This window comes from Dunckerocampus dactyliophorus, chromosome 1, assembly GCF_027744805.1.
Source record: "Dunckerocampus dactyliophorus isolate RoL2022-P2 chromosome 1, RoL_Ddac_1.1, whole genome shotgun sequence".
In the NCBI taxonomy this organism is placed as follows: Eukaryota; Metazoa; Chordata; class Actinopteri; order Syngnathiformes; family Syngnathidae; genus Dunckerocampus; species Dunckerocampus dactyliophorus.
The window spans coordinates 49,406,048-49,430,628 of NC_072819.1; the positions used below are offsets into that span (position 1 = coordinate 49,406,048).

A 24,581-nucleotide genomic window follows, 5' to 3' on the forward strand; every position below is an offset into this window, starting at 1 on the left:
ACGGGACATGTAACACACACAAGAACAAATCTTATTTATGTCTTATATGGCTTATTTTCCTCTTATGATGTCTAAAATATTGGGTAATGCAAGTGTAAAGGTGACTATAGTGGTGTTATTTCATGCCTAGAAGGCTCTAATAATGTTAAAAACGGTATTTAGAAGGTTGTAAACAGGTTTTCTACGCTCTAACTATGAAAATATTCCATTTAGAAATAAGGAATCCTACTTGGCGAAAATTCACTTATTATGGTTGCGTCTGGAAACAAATAATCACGATGAATGAGGGATTAGTGTACATAGAAATGACCACAAAATTGATAAATGAACATTTAACATCACTTTTACCTTTATTGAAGACTTGGTGAACATGGTGGGGAGCACAGACTCCTCTAATGCAGAAATATGCAGTGCTCTTGAATGCCTCATCAGTGCACCGCGCACACTGCTCGGAGGAGGAAAGGAGACGGATACAGAGTTGTTCATTGTTCTGTGTGTGTTCTTTAATAAACCACCCATACACACATAATAAAGATGATTCAAAGATTTCCCGGCGGGAATCTGTCTATACTGTCCCGACTCGGAAACAACCATTATCCATTCTTCACAGGGACTGAGTCACCAACGAGTGGATGCCTTGTTGTTTGGCCGTACAATGACGGCGAGAGTGTATGAAACCCGAGACAAATGCTTGGCAACAATTTTCATTGACAAAAGCGGGCGTACAAAAACCACGGTTTCATTATAAAGTGGTGTGAAAAAGTGTTTGCCCCCTTCATGATTTCTTATTTTTGGTCACGTTTGTCACACTTAAAAGTTTCAGATCATCAAACAAATGTAAACATCAGTCAATGACGACACAACTCAACACAAAATGCGGTTTTTAAATTAAGCTTTTTATTATTGAGGGACAAAACAAATCCAAAGCTACATGTCTTTGTGTGAAAAAGTCATTGCCCCCTAAAGCTAATAAGTGGTTGGGCCCCCCTTAGCAGCAACAACTGCAATCAAGCGTTTGTGATAACTTGCAATGAGTCTCTTCCAGCGCTGGGGAGGAATTTAGCAGAATTGTTGTCATTCAGCCACATTGGAGGCTTTTCCTTTTTAAGGTCATGCCACAGCATCTCAATAGGATTCAGGTCAGGACTTGGACTAGACCACTCCAAAGTCTTCATCCATTCAGAGGTGGACTTGCTGGTGTGTTTTGGATCATTGTCCTGCTGCAGAACCCAAGTTGCTTTCAGCTTGAGGTCACCAACAGATGGCCGGACATTCTCCTTCAGCAGAATTCATGCTTCCATTTATCACAGCAAGTCTTCCAGGTCCTGAAGCAGCAAAACAGCCCCAGACCATCACACTACCACCATAATGTTTTACTGTTGGTATGATGTTCTTTTTCTGAAATGCTGCATTACCTTTACGCCAAATGTAATGGGACACACACCTTCCAAAAAGTATTTTCCCAAAGGTCTTGGGGATCATCAAGATGTTTTCTGGCTAAATTGAGACAAGACTTAATGTTCTTTTTGTTCAGCAGTGGTTTTGGTCTTGGAACTCTGCCATGCAGGCCGTTTTTGCCCAGTGTCTTTCTTATGGTGGAGTCATGAACACTGACAAGTGAGGCAAGTGAGACCTGCAGTGTTTTGGATGTTATCGTGGGGTCTTTTGTGACTTCTCGGATGAGTCGTCACTGCGCTCTTGGGGTCATTTTGGTTGGATTTTTTTCTCCCTTCATAATACAAAGTTTCATTTAAAAACTTTGTGTTCAGTTGTGTTGTCATTGACTAATATTTCAATTTGTTTGATCTCAAAGTGTGACAAACATGCAAAAAAACAAGAAATCAGGAAAGGGGCAAACACTATATGCACCACTTTATATTGTTTTAAGGCACATTTTCTGCCACTGCAAGGTGGCCGTCAGATTTGGAGAAATGGGTTTCTGTGTGAATAGCATCCATTTGTGTGTGTGCGTGCAAGTGTGTGCTTGTGTGTGATTTAAAAGGGATCATCGAGACCCTGCCTGCAGGCCATTATGGTAATACAATCAATATAATACAAAGAATTTTACTCATTTTGTCTAAACACACTTCCCCCCCTACTTCCTCCCCATCATGTTCCATCTCCCCTTTGGCCTCTTTTCTTTCTCCTGCATATCAAACTGAGAAGATGCATTGCACTTTGTTCAACACACACACACACACACACACACACACACCAGACGTCCTCTCTCGCACACACAAACACACACGGAAGGTCTTCCACCTGAGTCCCAGTGTGTTGCTGCCACTAATGTTCCCTTTTGCTGACATTATGCATCTCTTTGCATAATGTGCACAAAACTGCCACGCCGAGATGGAATGTTCCCGTTCTGTCATCCCATTAAGTCCGCCTGCTAAGACATAATATTCCAACGTGTGCACGCACGAGGCACAAAGCCATTGAAGTGAGGCGAGCGGCTGCCTCGGCCAGGCCCTGACTCTGGTGTTCCCATCGAGAAACATTAGCGCTCCCCGCAGCACTGAGACATGCTAATGATATGTGCTGGTGTACGCTGGCGTTCCCAATGACTTTATAGAATAGCGTCATAAAGCAGCCCTGTGTGCAGTGGTCGGGGCTCAATGTGCTGTGTTTGTTTGTGCTGTCACCCCGTGTGCCACGTGTGTTGCCCAATGACCTGCGCTTGCTTGTTTATGCTTGTCAGTGATCTTGTAAATGTCTGCCGGTGTTCATGTGAGCGTCATGCGCGGCGGTGTTATACAACAGTGTGGCAGGTTTGACGGATGAACTGTCCTTGGAGTAAACAGCCTTTGTTTGGATCGGAAAACTCAGTCCAGGACTTGGATTGTAGATAATTAGAAGTATATGCACCAACACACCCTGGCCCCCCCAGGCTCCCGCATCACTCATCGTCCGCTTTTTGTCTTGTTTTTAACCCTCATCTTGTCCACATTTATCTAGCCTCAGATATTCCCCGCTTGTGGGTGCCTGTTCCTTTTGGCGTCTTCGTAAGGGTGGTGCTGCCCGACTCATCAAATGCTGGTTGCTTTGAAGGCCTGACATGATTTGCATTGTTCTCACCACACTCCCTGTGTTCTCTGCTCAAACATTATCTGCTCATTTCCTCTCATTTGTTGCCCTTCTGTTGCACTGGGAACAACTCCGGTTGATCGTGGTGAGACGATGACTTAGCACACGTTGGTTGTCATCCTCGCTTGTGTCGACGGTTTCGCTGGTCTTCTTCAAGTTGGTGTCAAAACGCAGTTGTGCGCCAAAATAGCAGTTCCGCTTTTATGCCGGGTGGCTTTTTTTAGCCACTTGGCAGGGAGGTAGCGAGGGTGTGTCCCCCCTCCGCCCTACCCCGCATACATTTTCTTTTTCATGAAGCCTGTGTTTGTGTGAAACCCACACACATGTTCATCATGAAGACGCAGCGCTTGCTTGTGGTCACATGTGTTTGTGTTACCACATGTGGGGCATTCCATTCCGTCTTCCTTTGTTGTTTGACTTCACTGAAACTGTAAGGCCACATGCTAACACTTTTTTTTTAACACAGATATTTCATCTAAAGCCGCTTATACTGCTTTTCGACTCCTTTTTGATCCTCATTATTTTGTGTCAATTTTGTAGCGGTTGACTCACCTGGCTTCAGTTGCAGGCAGCATGGCTTCAGCCCCCACTCAGTATCTGCGTGCATGTGAGTGCGAATGGTTGTGTGTCCGTATGTAGCCTGTATTCACCCTGGTTGACTGGCCACCAGTCCAGGGTGAGGGCCACCTTTCGCCTCAAGTCAACTGCAGACTCCAGCTTCCCGTGACCTTGAACAGGATAAACTGTAGGGGAGGGCTGGATGGATGGATGGACGGATGGATGGATGGATGGACGGATGGATGGATGGATGGATGGCTGTTACCTATCACTACCTGATACACAGTCGCATTCAGCGAGCGACGACTGTACCGATATTGTCCAGCACTTCATTTTCGATACCGAGATCAAATGTGTCAGGTCACATCTGAATGAACACATGATGCTTCTTTTACAGTGATGCCACTGGATGCATTTCACAATAAATTTTGGGTTTTTTTTCAAAATAAGACAAATACGCAGTATGCAATCACAAAATAGTCATTTAAGAAAAATGATGACCAATAGTTGACTGAAAGAACATGTTGTCCTACTATCAATAAGTACGACAGGGTAGTGTTAATCATAATTTCACAAGTTTAATAGTGTATAATATATAATATATATGATAGTATAATACAATTTGAAAAGTTGCATGTTTCTACGAGGCACAAACATTCGTATGAGAACAAAGTTTTTAATGTCATTCCTGTGCAATAACCGTGCAATAAACAAGTGCAATAACCGTGCTATATTCGTGCAATAACCAAGTGCAATAACCGTGCAATAATCAAGTGCAATAACTGTGCTACAATCGTGCAATAACCGTGCAATAACCATGCAATAATCAAGTGCAATAACTGTGCTATAATCGTGCAATAACCGTGCAATAACCAAGTGCAATAACTGTGCCATACACCTGTGGCTTGCTCAACATGTACACAGCCGTAAACAGCGTATACTGTATAACTTCTTGATTAGTATTACCTTCATTTTGCACTTTGTATGCTCTTTGTACCCTGCTTTTTGCTGCTGTAAACCTGGAATTTCCCCTTGTTGGACTAATAAAGGCATATCTGATGTTATCGGCCTATAATATCCCTAATTACTAGCATCTTCTTTTTCCCGGACCGAGGATTTTTTTGGATTGTTTATTGTGTCAGCAGGCACTCAGTATCTTTCCACAGGGAATTTGATTCAAGTTTTTGTTTGTTCTGTTGTTTTTCTGTACATTCACGGGCGTGTGGCGATGTTGCTTCACTATGCAAAAGTCTTAGGCCACCATAAGTTGGTTTGCTTCTATATTTCTATCATGTAAAATTTGAGTGTCACTCGGTAGAGCACAGGACGCTGCCAAGGCTAAGCTGTGCTTGAATGACTATCGCCCTATAGCACTCACTCCTATTGTAATGAAGTACTTTGAAAGAATAGTCATGACCCACATCAAAAAGAGCATCCCGGCAACTGTGGACCCTCTACAGTTTGCATACCGCCAGAACCGGTCCACGGATGATGCAGTCAACACTGCCATCCACACAGCCCTTTCTCACCTACAGGGCCAGGACACATACGTCAGAATGCTATTTATAGACTATAGCTCTGCTTTTAATACAGTCAGCCCCCACAAACTCACAAATAAGCTCCTCACACTTGGCCTGTCTCCCTCCCTCTGTAACTGGGTGTTTAACTTTCTCACAGGCAGGCCCCAGTCAGTCAGAGTCCACAATCGCACATCCAGCTCAAGAATTGTGAGCACTGGGATCCCACAGGGGTGTGTGCTGAGTCCACTCCTCTACACGCTCTTCACCTACGATTGCGTGGCCTCCCAGAACAACACCAGCATCATTAAATTTGCGGATGACACTACAGTCATCGGCCTGATCACTGGTGGTGTTGAAACATCATACAGAAGAGAGGTGGCGGACCTCATAGCTTGGTGTCGTGATAACAATCTCCTTCTCAATACAGATAAGACTAAAGAGATGATCATCGATCCAAGAACAAGGGAAAAGGAGCCGCATAGACCCCTGTTTATTGATGAGACTGAGGTGGAGAGGGTGAAAACCTTCAAGTTCCTTGGCACACACATCAGCGAGGACCTCACCTGGTCTCACAACACCCAACAAATTCTGAAGAAGTCCCAGAGGAGACTGTACTTCCTGAGAAGACTGAGGAAATTTGGCATGTCCACCACAATCCTGAGTTGCTTCTACAGATGCACTATGGAAAGTGTCCTTACCGCCTCCATCACTGTTTGGTACGGTAACTGTACAACACGTGATAGGAAGGCACTCCAGCGGGTGATCAAGACCTCACAGAACATTGTTGGGGCAGCCCTCCCCTCACTGCAAGACATTTATAAATCTAGAGTCCTACGCAAAACACACAACCTCATCAAGGACAGCACACATCCACAACACTCATTATTCACACTCCTACCGTCAGGCAGACGCTACAGGAGTTTGAAGTCCAGGACCACAAGGCTGGCAAACAGCTTTTACCCACAGGCCATCAGGCTTCTCAACGAAGCACTCGCACACGCCGCACGCAACACACACACACACTCATAGCACTTTATTTATTTATTTATTTATTTGTATTATTTACTTGTATTAATGTCTCTTCTGTTGTTGTTGCTTAATTTATTGGTATTTATGTTTCTTATGTTCTTATTCATTTTCTTGTGTTTTTCTTTCTTTTCTTGGGAGAATGAACAGAATAAGAATTTCATTGCATAGTATAACTGCCTGTTTTACGATGCATATGACAATAAAACTCTTGAATCTGTTGTCTGTTAGTGAGGCAGCAGGCTACTTCCTGGTTCACGGAGGATGACAAACAAACAAGGGGTGCCATTATGCTCCTGTGCGGGTGGGTCGTTCCTTTGTGACCATAAGTGACTCAAACTGTAATAATAAAGTGCTGCATCGGCACATTTTATCCGGACTCTCATCAAATCCAGCGGTTTAATTCTTGTATAATCCCGCTGGTTGTGTCTGTGGTTTTATTTCGACGGTACTATACTTGAACAAGTATGGCTGGACCCAAATGTTTTGTTTGGGTTTTAAGCTGAATAAGTTTAACAAACAGCGACAATAATCATTTAGAAGATTGAAAATGATTATGACGTGACATGACATGCATCCTTATTTTGCATATTTCACTGACTTTCTTTCCAAGTTGTCCAAGTCAACATAAATGCTAGAACATACGTGGACTTGGGCTTCGTAAATCAACAGATCAGACTTCTGACCTCTTTCTTTCTCCTTGCAGGTGGCCCCCAGAGGCACTGAGTCACGGCATTTTCACTTATATGAAGAAGTGGACCGGCCACACCCCACACACAATAGGTAAGAACTAGTATTCTGTTCCTGAGTGTAGTGGAGAAGAGGGGCTTACTTTCTGTCTTTGCACCCTCTTTTCGCCCCACACTCACATGAGCATACGCACTCAGACATACTCGACCCAGGCTAATCCTATTTGGTGCTTATAATTAAATCTGGAGTGTTTGCCTTGGGAGTGTCTACTCGTCCCAGGAATAGGACTGATCAGGTCTCCAGAGAGCACGGCACCGGCAGGAGGCTCACGCAGAGAAGCAGCCCGAGGACGCTCGGCTCTTGTCAAGCATGCGCGGCCTCTCATGTGGCTTTACGACGACTACTGCAGTCGCTCTTCGTGTTTGTTTAGCTGCTCTCCTGTCAAATTAGGAACGTAAACACACGCGGCTCGTCGGTTCTCCATAGAAGGCTTCACATTAGTGCCACGCGGCAGAGTGATGCAAGGACGCAGGATGAATGTAGAAGGGACACCGGCAGGGAGATGAGGGGAGAAAGTCATTTCACGGCTTATTGGGCCGCCTGATCTAAACGGCAGCAGGGAGTGCAGACACCGACTCAGAGGACCGAGAGGGGACATAATGGAGCAGAAAAGGGACTTCAATTCAAACTTGATAGTTTAATTAGAACTATAACTACTGCTGGTGATATTTTTAAATCATCTGAATGTGAGTATTTTTGGTAGTTAGAAAAAATAATGATGATTGGCAGCATTGTTTTTGTAATTACACGATGATATTCTAAGGTGGTTTCTGTCTTGAATAAGAAAAGTCAAACCAGCCAAAGATTGTTTGCTAGCAAAGTGGAACGTGTTTATGTCTGCACCCCTCGGACTGAATGACTGATTTGACATAACTGATTGTCAACTTAACCGAAATTGAAACCGCAACGAGGCATTGCTTGCACATTTATTTGCAACTTTGGAAGAATGGGCGATACTAAAAGATGTCGCAACGTTAGGCAGTTTGACATGGTTTTTTTTTTCTCAATTTGTGCATTATTTTTATTGAGATTTTGCTTTCATGTGATTTTTTTTTTAATCTATTTTTCATTTATTTTTATTTGATCCTTTTATGAGTTGTACTGCTGCTGTAATTTAGTTCTGTATAAATAATATGATAAAAAAACAAATAAATAAACAATAATATAATAATAATAATAATAATAATAATAATAGACATTTAAAATGAGTCGGTCAACATAGATGGGTTGTTGACATAAGCGGTTCCCTCTGTCATAGAAACATAAAGAGGCAGCTTTCATCACACTCTAACACTATTTTTACCCGTCAGGTTCAACAAGGCTCCACATGTTTGTTTGTAAGTGTAAGCTTGCTCTTAGAGACGTTAATTACACATTGAAAAGAACAGCCCAGTCATCGCATGCACAGATTTCATTTGCCTCAAGAAGCGCAACAAAAGGCATAAGAAAGATTTAGAATATCTGGAGAAGCTTGGCAGCCTAAACGTGGAGGAGGAGGAGACCTGAATATGTTCGGAAAATGTTACTTCATTTTCTTTCTTCATCAAGGTGAAGGAAACAGCAGGAGGAGGCGGAGAGCAAGCAGACACGGCAGTCAATCGAATGTGTTTTTCAAAGTGGAAGCTGAACTTTGTACAAAATCCCCCCGGGGGCAGCCATTATTGAAAGCCATTTCCTCTCAAAATGAGTGCGGCTCCGCCATTGGCCTGGCTCTCATTAGCATACATTTGGGCTGCCTTTGTGTAGAGCTGGCCGGGGCTGCAGCTGGAAGGATGGGAGGGAAATTATGTGCGTGTGTGTGCGTGTGTGTGTGTGTGTGTGTGTGTGTGTGTGTGTGTGTGTGTGCTTTTGGATAATTCACAAGCAAAGCACCTCACAGATGGGAGTGCATGGAGGGAGGGTTGTACTTAGTCAGAGGATGGGATGAAATTGAGGCAAAGTACAGTGAATGTCAATCTGTAGATGCAATTTTATCTCTGCAAATGCAAGCACATCTGGGTGGGGTGATGCATTCATATTCAAGACCAAAATGTACCAGCAGCCACAGAATTGCCTTTTGCATTCGCCTACTTGAGTGTCAGACATGAGCCTTATTGTTTCATTGCTCATTCCCAAACCTTCGGGTCAAGATAGAAAATGGAGATTATCCACCCCAGTCTAGTCAAGAGGATTTAAAGTGTGTTCTGGGAGTGGTGTCGTGGAGAACCTCGCCCCCTCGCCCTCAGCAGGGTGATAATGTTACTGACATTTTTCCCTGCCTCTCCATTAGCTGTGGGGTACAGCTCTGCTTGGTTCTGTGGTCCACATGCACGCCACCATATGGACAACATTAGCATCATTACCAATTCAAAGCAGGGGGTCAGGGGCGCTGTGACCCAGCCCCAGGTTATCCAATCACAGCCCCTCCCATGAACCGTTCCCTGTAGGTGATTGGATTAGGGGGCCACCGGGCAAGGATGGTGAATTGTTGTTGCTGGCGAGACTGATAATTGGCTGATTAATGTGCAGAGGACGCAGAAGGACACAAGGTTCCTTTGGTTCATTGGGAAGGAGACCCAACATCAGACCACAACAAACTCGTCCACACTTGCACAGATATTTTATTAGAAGGAATAAATATTTTACCGCCCAGGTTTGTGGTTACAAAGGGACTCCCCTAAATTCATTAAAAACGTCACTTTGGTCCATCAACACAAGACTCATTCAAGAAGTAGAACACTGCACTACATGCAGCCCATTTTGGTGTCAAAGTACTACTAGTCGGGGCTCCTTTACTCAAATCTCCTGCTGGTTTTTAAATTCCACAAGTTATTCATTGATTACTAACAAAGCCATTAATAATTAAAATAGATGTGCAGTGGATCCCCAGACATTCGCAATTTCTGACCCCGAAAATTTGCAGATTTTTGTTCAAAAAATTTGTTTACAGTAATCCTTTGTTTATCGTGGTTAATTGGTTCCACACCCGACCGTGGGCCCAGCCGGGACCAGCCCGAAGAAGCCACCCCGTAGACCAACCACCTGTGGGGGAGAGGCAGAGAGTTGGTGTGGGCTTATTAACAGCCCCCCGGCTCGGTGCCTCTGTGTTGGAGTCATCTCCGGTGAACGAGAGAGCCACTTCCCTACACCTTCGGGTTGGGGAAAAGGCCCTGACCGTCGTTTGTGAGTACACAAACAGCAGTTCAGAGTACCCAGCCTTTTTTGAGTCTATCAGAGGGCTGCTTGAGATGCCACAGTTTGTCCATAACAAACACCATGTTTGAACATAAGGATGTCCACAAGTGCACTTGGCACCAGGACACCCGTGTCACAGACCTTCGGCCACATGTTCTGGACACGCGGGTGAAGAGAGGGGCTGAGCTGTCAAGTGATCACAACCTGGTGAAGAGTTGAATTAGATGGCAGGGGAGGATGCTGGACAGACTTGGAAGACACAAACATGACACGGCAGTCGTGGCGGCAAGCCTCAAACCCGATGGCAGACACCAGAGGTCAGGGCTGCCTTCAAGCAAGAAGGAGTCTTCTCGAGCATGGATGGCTGGTGGGGCTCTTGAAGCAGCTCACAGGTGCCGGCAGGCCAAGCGGCACGCGACTTCGGTGGTGGTCTAGGCAAAACTCAAGTGTGGGAGGAGTTCAGTGAGGCCATGGAGCACGAAGAGGTTTTGGCAAACTATCCGAGGCTTCAGAAAGAGGAAGCAGTGCCCGGTCCACACTGATTACAGTGGGGATGGAAGCCTGCTGACCTTGACTGAGGTTATAGTCGGGCGGTGGAAGGAATACTTCAAGGCCCTTCTCAATCCCACTGACATACCTTCCATAGAGGAAGCAGAATCTGAGGACACGAATGCGGACAGTTCCATCACCATGACTGAGATATCTGGGGTAGTCAAAATGCTCCTCAAGTTCCTCAAGGCTCTGGATGTTGAGGGACTGTCTTGGCTGACACGTCTCTTCAACATTGCGTGGAAGTCGGTAACAGTACCTCTGGATTGGCAGACCAGGGTGGTGGTCCCCTTTTCAAGAAGGGTGACGGGAGGGTGTGTTCCAACTATAGGGAGATCACACTCCTCAGCCTCCCAGGGAATGTATTCCAGGGTGCTGGAGGGAAGGCTACGACTGTTAGTCCAACCTCAGCTACAGGAGCTGCAAAATGGTTTTCGTCCCCGTTGCGGAACACTGGACCAGCTCTACAGCCTTGCAAGGGTACTGGAGGGTACCGATCTACATGTGCTTTGTGGACTTGGAAAAGGCATTCGACTGTGTCCCTTGCGGTGTCCTGTAGGGGGTGCTCCGGGTGTACGGGATTGCTGGCATGCTACTACATGCCTTACGGTCCTTATACAACCGAAGCAGGAGCAGGCGTCTGAGGGCCTTAGGATCTTGTCTCTACTATTCGCAGATGATGTGGTACCTATACATTTTATGCTGCCGTTAAATGTATTTAATACGTGTGTGTGAGGTTTATTTAGGGCTAAAAGCTAGATGATTTTGGAAGTGAACAATGGCAGAAGGGATTTTTGCCATTTGACGCGGAGTCTAGAGCAGAAGTAATGTGATGTCCACTTTACCAATAATCCATACATATGAATCCCCTTTTCCTTGATGTGACATTTGGCTGAGGTGGTCTTGTGTTTAGAGGCTGCAGCTTAGTGCATTTTTTTCCACGTTTTTTTGATTGTTTTTAATGGTGTGGATGAAGATTTTGTAAAGTAAAAATTGCTCTGAGGCTGTCAGAAGTGTCCTCGAGTGTCTTAGTGAACATCCTCTTAACAAGCATTCAACTCAATGAAATTTCCATAGCATGTGTATGACGGCACACTCCGGTCAAAGTGCCTCCTGGCGCTCGGCACACAACAAAGAGTAACCTCTTGACTTGCCTCAGCGTGGTAAAACCTCTCCACTACCTGCCGAGTGTCCCTGAAGTACCCTCAGTGGACCTTTCATGGAGTTTACACACACACGCACTTCCAGCCACTTGCGTTCGTCCACCAGGCTGCCCAATGTGAAACCTGCTTCTCTGAGGCTTTAATGAGGCGGGCCGGACACAGCCAGCTGCACAGAACAGTAGAACTGATGACTCAGCTGCCCTCAAAGTGAAGGCGACCTCTCGTAAGAGAAACTGATTTATTTCTCCATCTGGTAACGGCATCACCTTCTCGTTTTCTCCCCATTGCAGTCCGGGTGATATTCGCTTTGTTTGTCATCCATCTGAAACCTAATCTTGTGTCTCTCAGCTGCTCAGCTGTCGAAGGCTCACTTTAAACTCATTCAGCTCCGTTATTGTCTCCGAAATGGCTTTAATTTCTCACGTCCTGCAGAGTTCAGTACCTTTTTTTTGTTACCATTGACAGTTAAATAATGAAGCAATGTGCGGATTATAGATTTCCCATGAGATGCCTGACCCTTTTCTTAAGCGCTGGCCTGATGTGAAGTTCAAGTCATAGTCGGCGGGGAGGAAATGGTCACATGACAGAGACTCCCAGGCAGTGCCTGTTTACAATAACTCTCTCTGTTCTGCACATTTTTCTGTGATTTCACAAATCCTCCCACCTGCATTTTAACGTCTTCTTTCTCTGTCTGCTGTCTCTCTGCATCCCCCCCCCCCCCCAGTCCTCTCAGGGCTGTGTGTGGGGGAAATGAAATCTTGGCGTTATGAATAAACCAAAAGGTGTGTATTTTGAGGTCTCAGTGCTCCCTGTGAGCTCAATAAGTAATACACAGACTGTCATCGAACAAGACTGTGTGACATTCAGTCCGCAAATGTGTATGGATCTCTGCGCTGGAGATGCAATGAATCCAACAACTTCTCTTGGCCCCCGAATAGAACAGAGCGGAATAGGATGGCGAACTTTATTTGAACTGTCAAGCCTTGCGGAAACTTGACACGAGTTGCAGCAGCAACTGAGCATTTATGCACTCGGGGAACAGGAAATCCATCTGTTTCTGTCGTTAACAGTAATGTTAGTGATTTTCTTCTGTCAGCACGGCTCCACAGTGGAACACGCTTATCTCGACAGCCCTCCGATTGGATGACTGACGTCAGCACGAGGGGTTGTCGACATAACCGAGACCGAAAGGAGCTGTTGCTTGCATATTTACTTTACTTTCTGCACATTTTTACTTCGAGTCTCCTGTTTGATGGGAGTATTGTGGATTAAAGCCCCAACAATTAATTGACAACTATTTTGGTATTCGATTAATCATTTTTTGAAATATCCTCTGATTTCAGCCTCTCAAATGCAAATATTTTTAAATTTCATGAGTCACCGATGAAAGCAGACCTGTTATCTTTGTGTTGTAGGCAAAACGAGACATTCACACACATCAGCTTTGACTTTGGAAAACAGTGATGGCCATTTTTGCCTCTTCTGATATGTTGCAGACCAAAGCACGTGGAATAGAAGACACTCGTAATTATCTCTGCAGGTTTGGAGAACGCGTCATGTATGCATTTTTTCATAGAAATTACCCCTCAGGGTCTCACATTGTATGTCTGTGTGGGGTTAAAGGGCTCTTGACATGAGTTATCAACTTTGCTTAAATATGTTAGAAAGTGGTGTGCAAAAGTGTTTGCCACCTTCCTGATTTCTTATTTTTTTTGTATGTTTGTCACACTTAAATGTTTCATATCATCAAATACATTTAAATATTAGTCAATGACAACACAACTGAACACAAAGTGCAATTTTTTTATGAAACGTTTTATTATTAGGGAGGGAAAAAACCCAAATGGCTCTTTGTGGAAAAAGTGATTGCCCCTTAAACCTAATAACTTTTCAGGTCATGCCACAGCATCTCAATAGGATTCAGGTCAGGACTTGGACTAGACCACTCCAAAGTCTTCATCCATTCAGAGGTGGACTTGCTGGTGTGTTTTGGATCATTGTCCTGCTGCAGAACCCAAGTTGCTTTCAGCTTGAGGTCACCAACAGATGGCCGGACATTCTCCTTCAGCACAATTCATGCTTCCATTTATCACAGCAAGTCTTCCAGGTGCTGAAGACCATCACACTACCACCACCATATTTTACTGTTGCCATGATGTTCTTTTTCTGAAATGCGGTGTTATTTTTATGCCAAATGTAATGGGACACACACCTTCCAAAAAGTTCAACTTTTGTCTTGTCAGACCACAAAGTATTTTCCCAAAAGTCTTGGGGATCATCAAGATGTTTTCTGACGAAATTGAGACGAGCCTTAATGTTGTTTTTGTTCAGCAGTGGTTTTGGACTTGGAACTCTGCCATGCAGGCCGTTTTTGCCCAGCGTCTTTCTTATGGTGGAGTCATGAACACTGACCTTAACTGAGGCAAGTGAGGCCTGCAGTTCTTTGGATGTTGTTGTGGGGTCTTTTGTGACCTTTTGGATGAGTCGCCACTCACTCTTGTGGTCATTTTGGTTGGCCGGCCACTCCTGGGAAGTGTTCACCACTGTTCCATGTTTTCGCCATTTTTTTGGATAATGGCTTTCCAAAGTCCCAAAGCTTTTGTGACCTCTTGGATGAGCCGTCGCTGCGCTTTTGGAGTCATTTTGGTTTTCTGGCCAAAGGTTCACCACTGTTCCATGCTTTCGCCTTTTGTGATAATGGCTCTCACTGTGGTTTGCTGGAGCCACAAAGCTTTAGAAATGGCTTTATAACCCTTTCCGCACTGATAGATCTCAATTAATCTCAGTGAAGTTATGATTTAATCACTTTTTCACACAGGGCCATGTAGCTTAGGATTTGTTTTCTCCCTTAACAATAAAAAGTTTCTGTTAAAAACTGCATTTTGTGTTCAGTTGTGTTGTCATTGACTATTATGGGGGCAAATAGTTTTTCACAGCACTGTTTATTGTTTGTAATTATGTAATTTCACTTTCAAAAACCGAACAACGTAGAACATTATTATAAACAACCTATAACATACTTAAGCAAAGTTGATGAGTCATGTCAGGGACCACTGTATTACGCAATCCTCATGGAGGTGCCATCCAAAGAGTATTTGTGGCTTCTGACTTTTTTTTTTCCTCACTCATCCATATAGTGCAGATAGATGCTATTAGTAAGCAAGCGAGGGAAGTACCCGCGCACACTACAAGCTCAACCTGCATGGGCACCTGTTGTTGACATATGCTGGTGTGATTGGACAAGCTGCCGTGGTTGCTAGTCGGGAGGCAGGCCTGCTCGGTGTCAGTGGCACTCAGCCAGCGTCATTAACTCAGTCGTGGAATCTGGAGAATGCAAGAATGGCGCACGTTTCTCCATAAGTCATCTTAAATCTACTGAATGCAAACATAAACAGTGTATTTCGTGAAAGAAGAAAAAAAAAAGAAGCAGCCTGGTGAAAGTGCTTGTCCATATGAGTTGACGTGGAGGGGGAGCATATAGCATGCAGGGAATGTCTGTTCCTTGTCACTTGACTCGCAGGTGTGTGTGTCACTGACAGATGCGCTCACATGCGCGTCTGTCATGCATCTGCATGTTCTCGTCATCTCTGCAATTAGTGCATTAATGAATTAAATATGCAAATGTCATTTAGGCGAGTCACTATCGTCGTTTAGAGCTTTGGCAGTCATCTTGGTGTGTGTGTGTGTGTGTGTGTGAGCACATGCATGTGTGTGTGCGTGCATTTGTGTGAGCACGTGTGTGTGTGTGTGCGTGTGTGTGTGTCTTTTGAAAGAGACAAATTTTGTTTTCCAGCTGTTTAGTGCTAACAAGGAATCATGGGGGGACTAATTTCCTCCTTCCGTTTCCCGGGGGCAGAAGCAGGGCAGCACCCCACCGCCACTACCATCATACACACTTACACACACACACACACACACATACAATTTAGTGTTATGCAGTACAGTGGATCCCCGCACATTTGCCACCCCGCAAATGTTATTTTTATTATTTTTTTCTCTGAAAGTCGGCCGATATTTCCGTAGAAAACACGTCTTTATGTTTCAAAAGTAATGTTTTTTTCAGTGTTGAGATGTCGCACTTTGTTCCACAGTCCTTGAACGCACCATAGTTGCATGACGCAAAGCAAAAGTTTTGTTGAACTTTCTCCATCCTGTTTTTTTTTTTTTTTTTTTTTTGCCATTCGCTGGTAAGTCTGGAACTTAACCCCCAGCGAAAAGCACACTCATGCGGACCACTTATGTTTGTTGTCAGCCAATGATACCGATTTGGCAAAGCTTAGCTACCAACGTGCTATCATTGTATGTTAGCCTATCATAACAAGCGCTATCAAGCTGTCCATCCTTTCCGTGTCCGGGCCGAGTGAGGTTTGCTGTGTTGAGTCAAATGAAGCCGCAGCTCCTAATTGTCTCTAAATTGCTGCTTTTGTGTCGTGCACGCACTACGAAAACTACGATTGGTAACATATGATAGCCAGTGGTGGGCTTCTTAGATTTTTTAATGAAAAAAAAAGTGCGACTTGCATAAAGTCCCTGAAACACACGGGTGTCCAAAGGGCCATTTGTGGCCAGCAGCTGGTTTTTTTTAATTATTGGCCCGTTGCACAAACGTAACTTAAAAGTATATTTTAAGTTAAAATACATATAATTGTAATTATTATTATATTATTCCTGGTCCCCGGCCACCTCTTTAACCAGAATAAGTGGTCATTTTACAAGAATAACGTAATATTATGAAGAACAATGTGATTTTAGGAGCATAAAGTTTAAATATTGAAGAAAAAATACTTTTTGGGGGGGGGGGGGGTTAAGTCTGGATATTCTGAGAAACAAACAAAACAAGGGACAAAGTAATTTTTTGGAAATTATGTTGTGAAAATAGTTCTGCTGTTACAAGTCTAAATTTGATGGGAATAAAAATGAAAATAAAACAACAGTAGAAATGGGAAAAAACAGCTGTCATTTTATAAGAATGAAGTCAAAATTTTAAGATGGAAAAAGTCACAATTTTGCCGGACTAAACTTGTAATATCACGAGGAAAAATAATATCGTTTTAGTAGCACAGATTTAAAATATTCCAGAAAAACGATCCTTTTTTGAAGTGGTAATATTATGGGAAACTAACACAGCCAAATAAATGTATTTTTAGAAAATTAGGTGGGGGGGGAGGTTATAATATGGGAATAAAGTCAACATAACAAAAAGAATATTCAAGAAGAAAGTTGAAGTATTTAGAAAATGTAAAAAAAAAAAAAAAAAAACAGCAAAAATTGCGTGTGTGTGTCTGCGTGGGGGCAGGGGGTGTCAAGGACTGATGGTCATACTAATAATAGGCTTTTTCAGCGATATCACAAAGCGAGATGCAGTTTTTTTCTTGACATACGCCCTAAAAGTGAAAGGTTTTAGAAGACGCCAACTTCTGTGGAGGAAAAAGCTGCATGTTGAAGTGTAAAGATGCTCGTCTCTCTTCCGTTGGTAATTCCCTTTTTTCTTGCCATTTTTGTAGCAACAAATGACCTCCTCCCGTACAATGCTGTTCAACTGATGCTCATGAGGGCGTAGCCCCACAGTGTGTTTCCAACACAGTTCCTATGCAGACAGAGGAGGTAGTAAGTACTCCAGAACGTGGAGCACCTGTAGGAAGGAGTTGCACCAACTGCCAAGGCTTGATCCACCTCCATTTCTGCAGAACAGCTTTAAATTGTTGACCCATTTTGTGGTCCCTGAAACAGTTTTGGGTACCCTACCCTTTGTTTTTTTAACCTCTGGCACTTCACCACTTGCCTTTGTGGCATTTCAAGCTATTCACTGGACTTGAACCACGTGAAGTTCAACCAATAACTGGAACAAGATGGGTGTTGACCGGTAGCTGTATTGGACTTCTTAGCCCAACTGTTGCAAAATGCGTCCTTTCATTTTTCAGTTTGTGGTCCTCAGTGGAAAAAAGGTGGGACACCCCCGCTTGAACAAATGTCAGGTTATAAGTCCCGGATGGATGGATCCGACAGCATCCAACTTGGCTGGCCAACTGGAACGTTCCGCTGGATGGCTGGTAGAGCACCTGCCGTGTCCACTGCTCCTCATGGTCCTAAACATCACGATGATGTCTGCATTTACGTAGTTTTAGGCTTCAGTCACACAAACATACAAAGTTCATTCATTTGCCTCCAACACTCTTCCAGCCAGCTGTGTGACCCCAGGGAGTGAGGTTCTCTGGGGGTCACTGAGGCACATGGACCTCTTAATCCACCAGCTGCTTGGTCGGACACACACACACGCACACATGCACACACACGCACACACACACGCACACAAACGCGCACACACAAATGCTTAAAGGCAAGCAAGTTGCGCTTTTGCATGTCCAGCTCGTGGTTCGGTACGTCCAGCGGTCCAATAAATAAGTGTTCCCTCGCTACATCGTGCTTCATTTTTCATGGACTCGCTGTTTCGTGGAATTTTTTTTTGTTGCTTTTTTTTTTTTTTTTGCACAGTGTATGAACGTGTATCGCGTGCTGCGTCCTGATTGGCTAAGGGAATGTAGACCATTGTCAATCAGCCTCCTCCGTGCCATCCAGAGCGATACAAAATGCCTTCGGCTTGCCAAATTGACATAAATGTTCGATCGCGAGCAGCGTGACTCTGAAGTGCTGTATGCTCGCAAGTCTTAACCCCGACAACACCCACAATGTTGACAAAACGTTCTGCACCGCCAAAGGCACCTGCGGTCGCACCCAGAAGACAGAGGAGGAAGAAGTATTTGCGGAAGAAAGAAAATACGACGACGGGAGCAACATGTTTTAACAACGATACAAAAACGCTACAGTACAACCTAACGGACCAGGGTGATGAAGGGGTACGGGCAGAGGAGTGAAATCCGCGTGAGTCACTTAATAATTTCTTGTAGGTTGATCATTCAAATTCAAACGAAGGTTCCAACGTTTTTGAGAGTGTTTAAACAAGAGAGAAATGCCCGGCAGAGAAAAAAGTGTGTAAAGTGTGTGGTGATGGCTTTTACAGCCTTAAAACAGACATAACTAGATGATTGCAATGTCAGGAGATATTGCATGTGAGTGCGTGAGCTTGATGAGGGGGTGAAAAAAACAAAAATGAGCAGGAAAGTGCCCATGTTGATGTTGGAACAGTTGGAATCTGTTGAGAAATGTGAAAGTAGTTGCTGAATGCCTTTGATCTAATCAGATCAAAGGCATCCAGCATTCCGGAAAAATGGGCATTTTGGGAAAAGTGGGAATTTTTGTGCTGTGGATAATAGCAGAGATGTCTTGACTTATTTGAATGAGTTGATGTCGGAATGATGTGAATCGGTTGAGAAATGTGGAAGTAGCCTTCCGTATGAGGTCATTCGTTTTCTGGAAAAGTGGGAAAATGTGTAATTTTTCAAATGTGAAAAATAGGTAGCTTTAACGTCTGGATTGTCGTAGACGAATTGATGTTGGAATTGTTCGAATTACTTGAAAAATATTGAAGTACTTACAGTAATTAAGATAAAAGGAAATTAGTGTTACGGAAAAGTGGGAATGTCGGGAAAAGTTGGAATATTTGGAATGTGGAAAATTGTTAGTTTGAAGCCCTGGATGTCTGGAATGGCTTGAATCACTTGAGAAATGTGTGAATGGTGGCCTTTTGGAAAATGGCCCATTGATTGTCAATGGGGACAATGCAGTGGAATTTTTGGAGTTTTGGGGAAAAAAAAACAAACGTTTTTTGAAAAAATTGAAATGGTCGCATACTATTCCCAAACAAGCTGGACGACTTGATGCTTGAATGGTGTGAATCGGTTGAAAAATGAAGGCATAAGAGGACAAAAAAACGGCAGAGAATTTTATGTGTGAACGCATTCACACATAAAATTCTCTGCTGTTTTTTTGCACGTTTATTTTAGATTTATATTACATTTTATTTTAGTTTTAGACATGAAGTTGTATGACATCCCCATCCCCCCCCCACTGTTGATGCACTACACTACTGATGGGGAAGTCAAACAACTTCATGTGTAAAAACCCCAACAATCCCTTCAGCGTTCCTCTTGTTGTCTGCGCTGCAAGAAAAGGCAGTGCGTTCATTCTTAGGACCTCCTGTGTGTCCCGTCCCTCCGCTCTGTTTGGGTGGTCAAAAACACGCACACACATTTGTAAAGAAGTGCACCTCACCACAGTCCAGGAATATCCTCCTGGGAAGCCTGCGCCCCCCCGCACTCGATGCCTAATCTGTGCCGAGTGAGGCATTCTAATTGGCCAGTCAACAGGTGCTGAGCCCGACTCCAGGGACTGGACACGGGCACTCTTGGGTTTGAGGGAAGAACAAAGGAAGCCCCGACACTGAACGCCCCGACAGGTGTCGTAGTTTTTTGCATTTGTCGTACTCTCGCAACTGATGATGTGGATCAGCATTTGAAAGCATTTACGGATTCTGTGGAACAACGTTCGCTTACCTTTTGTACGTCCCCCCCTTGTGGGGGGTTTTGGTTTAGCCCGTAATCGCCTCGAGCTGGTGGGAGGGAACCGGACACTTCCAGCTGACACACACACACACACACACACACACACATCAACACACATCCTCTTATATGCACACAGAGGCATTTGTCGTTATCTCCTGGCATCGTCCAGCCGCGCCCCCGCCTACTACTCGAACCCGCCAAGGCCGCAGCCTCGCAGTGTAAACGGAACCAACTCTCTGGCACGTCCTCCACTTCCAGCCGGTTGAAACCAGTTCAGTACCTCAGCTAACTCTTTCATCTTTTTTTTGGTTTCCTTTCAGGAGGGATCCGTATGATTACCCGAGCCACTCCAGATCCGCTCCCAGGGACCACTACCAAGACGCCAACCGACGCCATTACCCCGCGTCCCCTCGCACAGGACAGCAGTATCGTGCGGCCATGAGGCAGGACATCCCCCCATCTCCCACCGCGGGCCGTAGAGGGCGCCAATACAATGAGGCTGCCGGAGGGAGGGGGGACGGCTACCGGCAGGCCAGCCCCGGTCGCTACACCAGCCCGGAGCGCTACGGCTACGCGGACGAGAGACAGCCTGATCCCAGACGAAAGAACCCGATGATTGGTGCAGTTTAAAGTACTGAAGGAGGAAATGAATGGCTTTGTTTATTTGCAAGCATGCTGATGTGTTTACATCTTCATTTTAACATTCATTTTTAAGAGAGCTGAAATAAAATCTTAATGCCGCGCTTTTGCATAGAATTCCCAATAGATGGGCTCACTTTTAAGGGAAGGATATCAGGAAGTGGGGACCCCTTGACCCACAAAAATCCCAATACAACGGAAGTCACGTCCTTTCCGAGTTTGTTCCTTTCTGACTTTTTTTTTTGTACAATAATATTTTGTGGTGTTTCTAATCAAATATAAAAAGTGTGATCAACTGCAGGTTAAGTTAACCGGTTCGTTTTGATACCAACATTTTGCCTTAAATAAATGAAGTGTACATTCTTTAAACTGTGTCATTTATTCCCACGCATGCATGTTTCAAATATCCGCTCCCGCTGATACAACATCATTACCGTCGTCATCACTTTCTAACATTCAGCCTCGTTTCTCCGCACATCATCTGGGATAAATGAGCCCTACGAGATGACTGATAGGAGTAGCCGGCGTTCTGATAAGGACCAAATCATCAGCAATTAGATCTCCTCCAGGATGATGATTAGGGCCCAATTTGCTCTCCGAAATAAAGATGGCAGTGATTGGCAAAATTAGTCCTGAAAAGAGGAATAATTACTGTGGAGAGAAAGGCTCTTTTATAATCAGCGCTTAATTAGCGTCAAAGCCAACAGAGGGCGGGCCTCTGCTGAGCCGTCTGTGTCGCTCGTGTCTGCACCTTCATAACTTCTTCACCTTCACCTCACGTGTCTCGAAAAATAACAAATCTTTCATCTCGTGGAAAAAAATTGGAATTCAGACTTGAAATCTCCTACAGAAATACAAAAATACAGCACTTCCCGATTTCTTTGTTTATCACACTTACATTTCTTGCTCATCAAACAAATTTTAATATTAGTCAATGACAACACAACAGGGCACAAAAAGCAGTTTTTCAATTAAACTTTTTATTATCAAGGGAAAAAACTCCAAACCTACTTGGCCCTGTGTGAAAAACCAAGGTCAGAGTTCATGACTCCACCATAAGAAAGACACTGGGCAAAAACAGCCTGCATGGCAGAGTTCCAAGACCAAAACCACTGCTGAACAAAAAGAACATTAACATCTTGATGATCCCCAAGACCTTTGGGAAAATACTCTGTGGTCTGACGAGACAAAAGTTGAACTTTTTGGAAGGTGTGTGTCCCGTTACATCTGCTGTAAAGGTAATGCAGCATTTCAGAAAAAGAACATCATACCAACAGTAAAATATGGTGGTGGTAGTGTGATGGTCTTCAGGACCTGGAAGACTTGCTGTGATAAATGGAAGCATGAATTGTGCTGAAGGAGAATGTCCGGCCATCTGTTGGTGACCTCAAGCTGAAAGCAACTTGGGTTCTGCAGCAGGACAATGATCCAAAACACACCAGCAAGTCCACCTCTGAATGGATGAAGACTTTGGAGTGGTCTAGTCCAAGTCCTGACCTGAATCCTATTGAGATGCTGTGGCATGACCTTAAAAAGGAAAAGCCTCCAATGTGGCTGAATGACAACAATTCTGCTAAATTCCTCCCCAGCGCTGGAAGAGACTCATTGCAAGTTATCACAAACGCTTGATTGCAGTTGTTGCTGCTAAGGGGGGCCCAACCAGGGGAAAATTCAAGGCACCAACTGCAAAATGTGCGTTGTGTTGAATGGAGGACAAGTAGAAGCCAAAGTACTTGTTATCAGAGACATCAAGGCACAAATACCGAAGATGACATCACAAAGACACAACTCACATGCTTGATGCAGCTGGAAGTCAACATCTATCGACTGTAACGGGGGTGTCAAACTCAATTGCACAAGGGGACAAAACTCAAAGCCCACTTTAGGTTGCGCCGCAAATAAGAGAACCGATTGACCGATCAGATTTTGAGAAAACGTCACATTAGCACTCACAAATTCGATCTGTCAGCAGCCTACTTACCTTTTATCGCGGCTCCCCATGCGCTCAGCGCCAGGATTGGAACGTACCAACTTTTCCTACCAGTATAATGCACCAGGCAGCTGTGGTTGCGTTATCGGGCTCGGACAAAATGCACACGACAGCCGGTGAATGTGTTTTTATGTGGACGTTTTTTTTAAACGTCACTTGAGTGAGGACTTTCTTTTTTTTCTTGACACAACGTGCGTCCATTGCTGAGGCAGCCGATCGGAGCTGCGGCCACAAGGTGGTCGGTGCCAGTCATGGCGGCACCAGAGCTCAGGGCAGCCGTCAAGCTGAAGAAGGAGTCCTATCGAGCACGGATGGCTTGAGGGACTCCTGAAGCAGCTGACGGGTACCGGCAGGCTGCGGCGGTGGTTGAGGTAAAAACTCAAGAGTGGGAGGAGTTTGGTGAGGCCATGGGGCAGGACTTTCTGTTCTGGCAAACTGTCCGACTGGGAAGCGGTGCCCGGTCCACACTGATTGGATGGAAGCCTGCTGGCCTCGACCCAGGATATCGTCGGATGTTGGAAGAAATACGTCTCAACCCTGCTGGCAGACCTTCGCATATGAATTCATATCTTTTTGAAAAAACATGATAGAGTGAGGCTGCGAAAATTGAAAGTGCAAAGTGTCGAGGGATTACCGCGTCCTGCTTTTCTTTGCTTGCGCATTTTGTTCACAAGACTACACAAAAACTACTCAACTGATTTCCGAGACAAAGAAAGGATTCAATGTCGGAGCGCTCTGTGAGCCTTTTGAACGTGTTCCTGTACTTCTCAGTGAATAATGCATGAATGATAATCACGACAAAAGTCTGCCGCATTTGAAATTGTGCTTGCGTTTGTGCTCGCTTCTTCGGAGCGCACACTGGCGGAACAGAACAGAACGCAGCACAACCGTTCCCTGGTCGCTTGGCGTTGAGTTGTGGGAGACTCCTGTCGACACCCCAGTCCGACACCTCGGCTTGTTAGCATGTGTCAATCAAACAGCGTCCTCCGGGGGGGGCAGAGTGGAGGGCTGGAGCACTTATCCCCCTCAGAATCACAGTCAGCCGAGGATGCTGACGCAAACAAGGAATGCGACTCCGGTTGAATTAGCTCTCGCTGTACGTTTTACACAAACACTCAAGAAATAAATCAATCATTAAAAGGAAGATAAGATGTGCAAAAGGGACAACAACATCATGATGGTGCAATTCTAGCAAGTGGGTGTGTTTAATAGGCCGGGATATTATCTGCAACAACAAAACACTATTTCCATTCATGTGGGCTTTTATGGTCAACACGGACATGTGTTCAAGTGTTGATCAGAGTCCTGGGACGGCCTGGGGGGAGAAAGTGTCTCTGAGCCTGCTTGTTTTGGCGTACAGTGCTCGGTAGCGCCTACCTGAGGGGAGGAGTTTGAAGACTTTGTGTCCAGGAAATACACAGGTCACATATGGGGGGACGGTCGCCGCCAGCGGGCCTGGTGGTCCTTTGTCGTCTCTTCCTGTCCTGTTCGGTTGCAGATCCGAACCAGCCGGTGATGGAGGTGCACAAACAGGCAGCGAGACAGGGTGTGCACGTGGGGATGATTCACCCTCATGAGGGTCCAGGTGAACACATGCAGTGACCCCGCGTTCATCCTCTTCATTAAAGGCACATTCGCCCGCGTTGGCCCGCCGCCTCTCCGTCTT

At 44.8% G+C, this 24,581-nt stretch overlaps 1 protein-coding gene across 5 annotated transcripts in view; it reads left to right on the forward strand.

Moving 5' to 3' along the window:
- Positions 1 to 21,278, forward strand: part of pard3ba (par-3 family cell polarity regulator beta a) — a 164,809-nt gene extending 143,531 nt beyond the window's left edge. For all 5 annotated transcript variants that reach the window (XM_054793478.1, XM_054793487.1, XM_054793496.1 and 2 more), the window contains 2 exons: positions 6,898 to 6,974; positions 20,607 to 21,278. In XM_054793478.1, coding sequence (XP_054649453.1) covers positions 6,898 to 6,974; positions 20,607 to 20,916 — 387 coding nt within the window. In that variant the 3' untranslated portion in view covers positions 20,917 to 21,278. The remainder of the gene's footprint in view (positions 1 to 6,897; positions 6,975 to 20,606) is intronic.
- Positions 21,279 to 24,581: the final 3,303 nt, after the last annotated feature.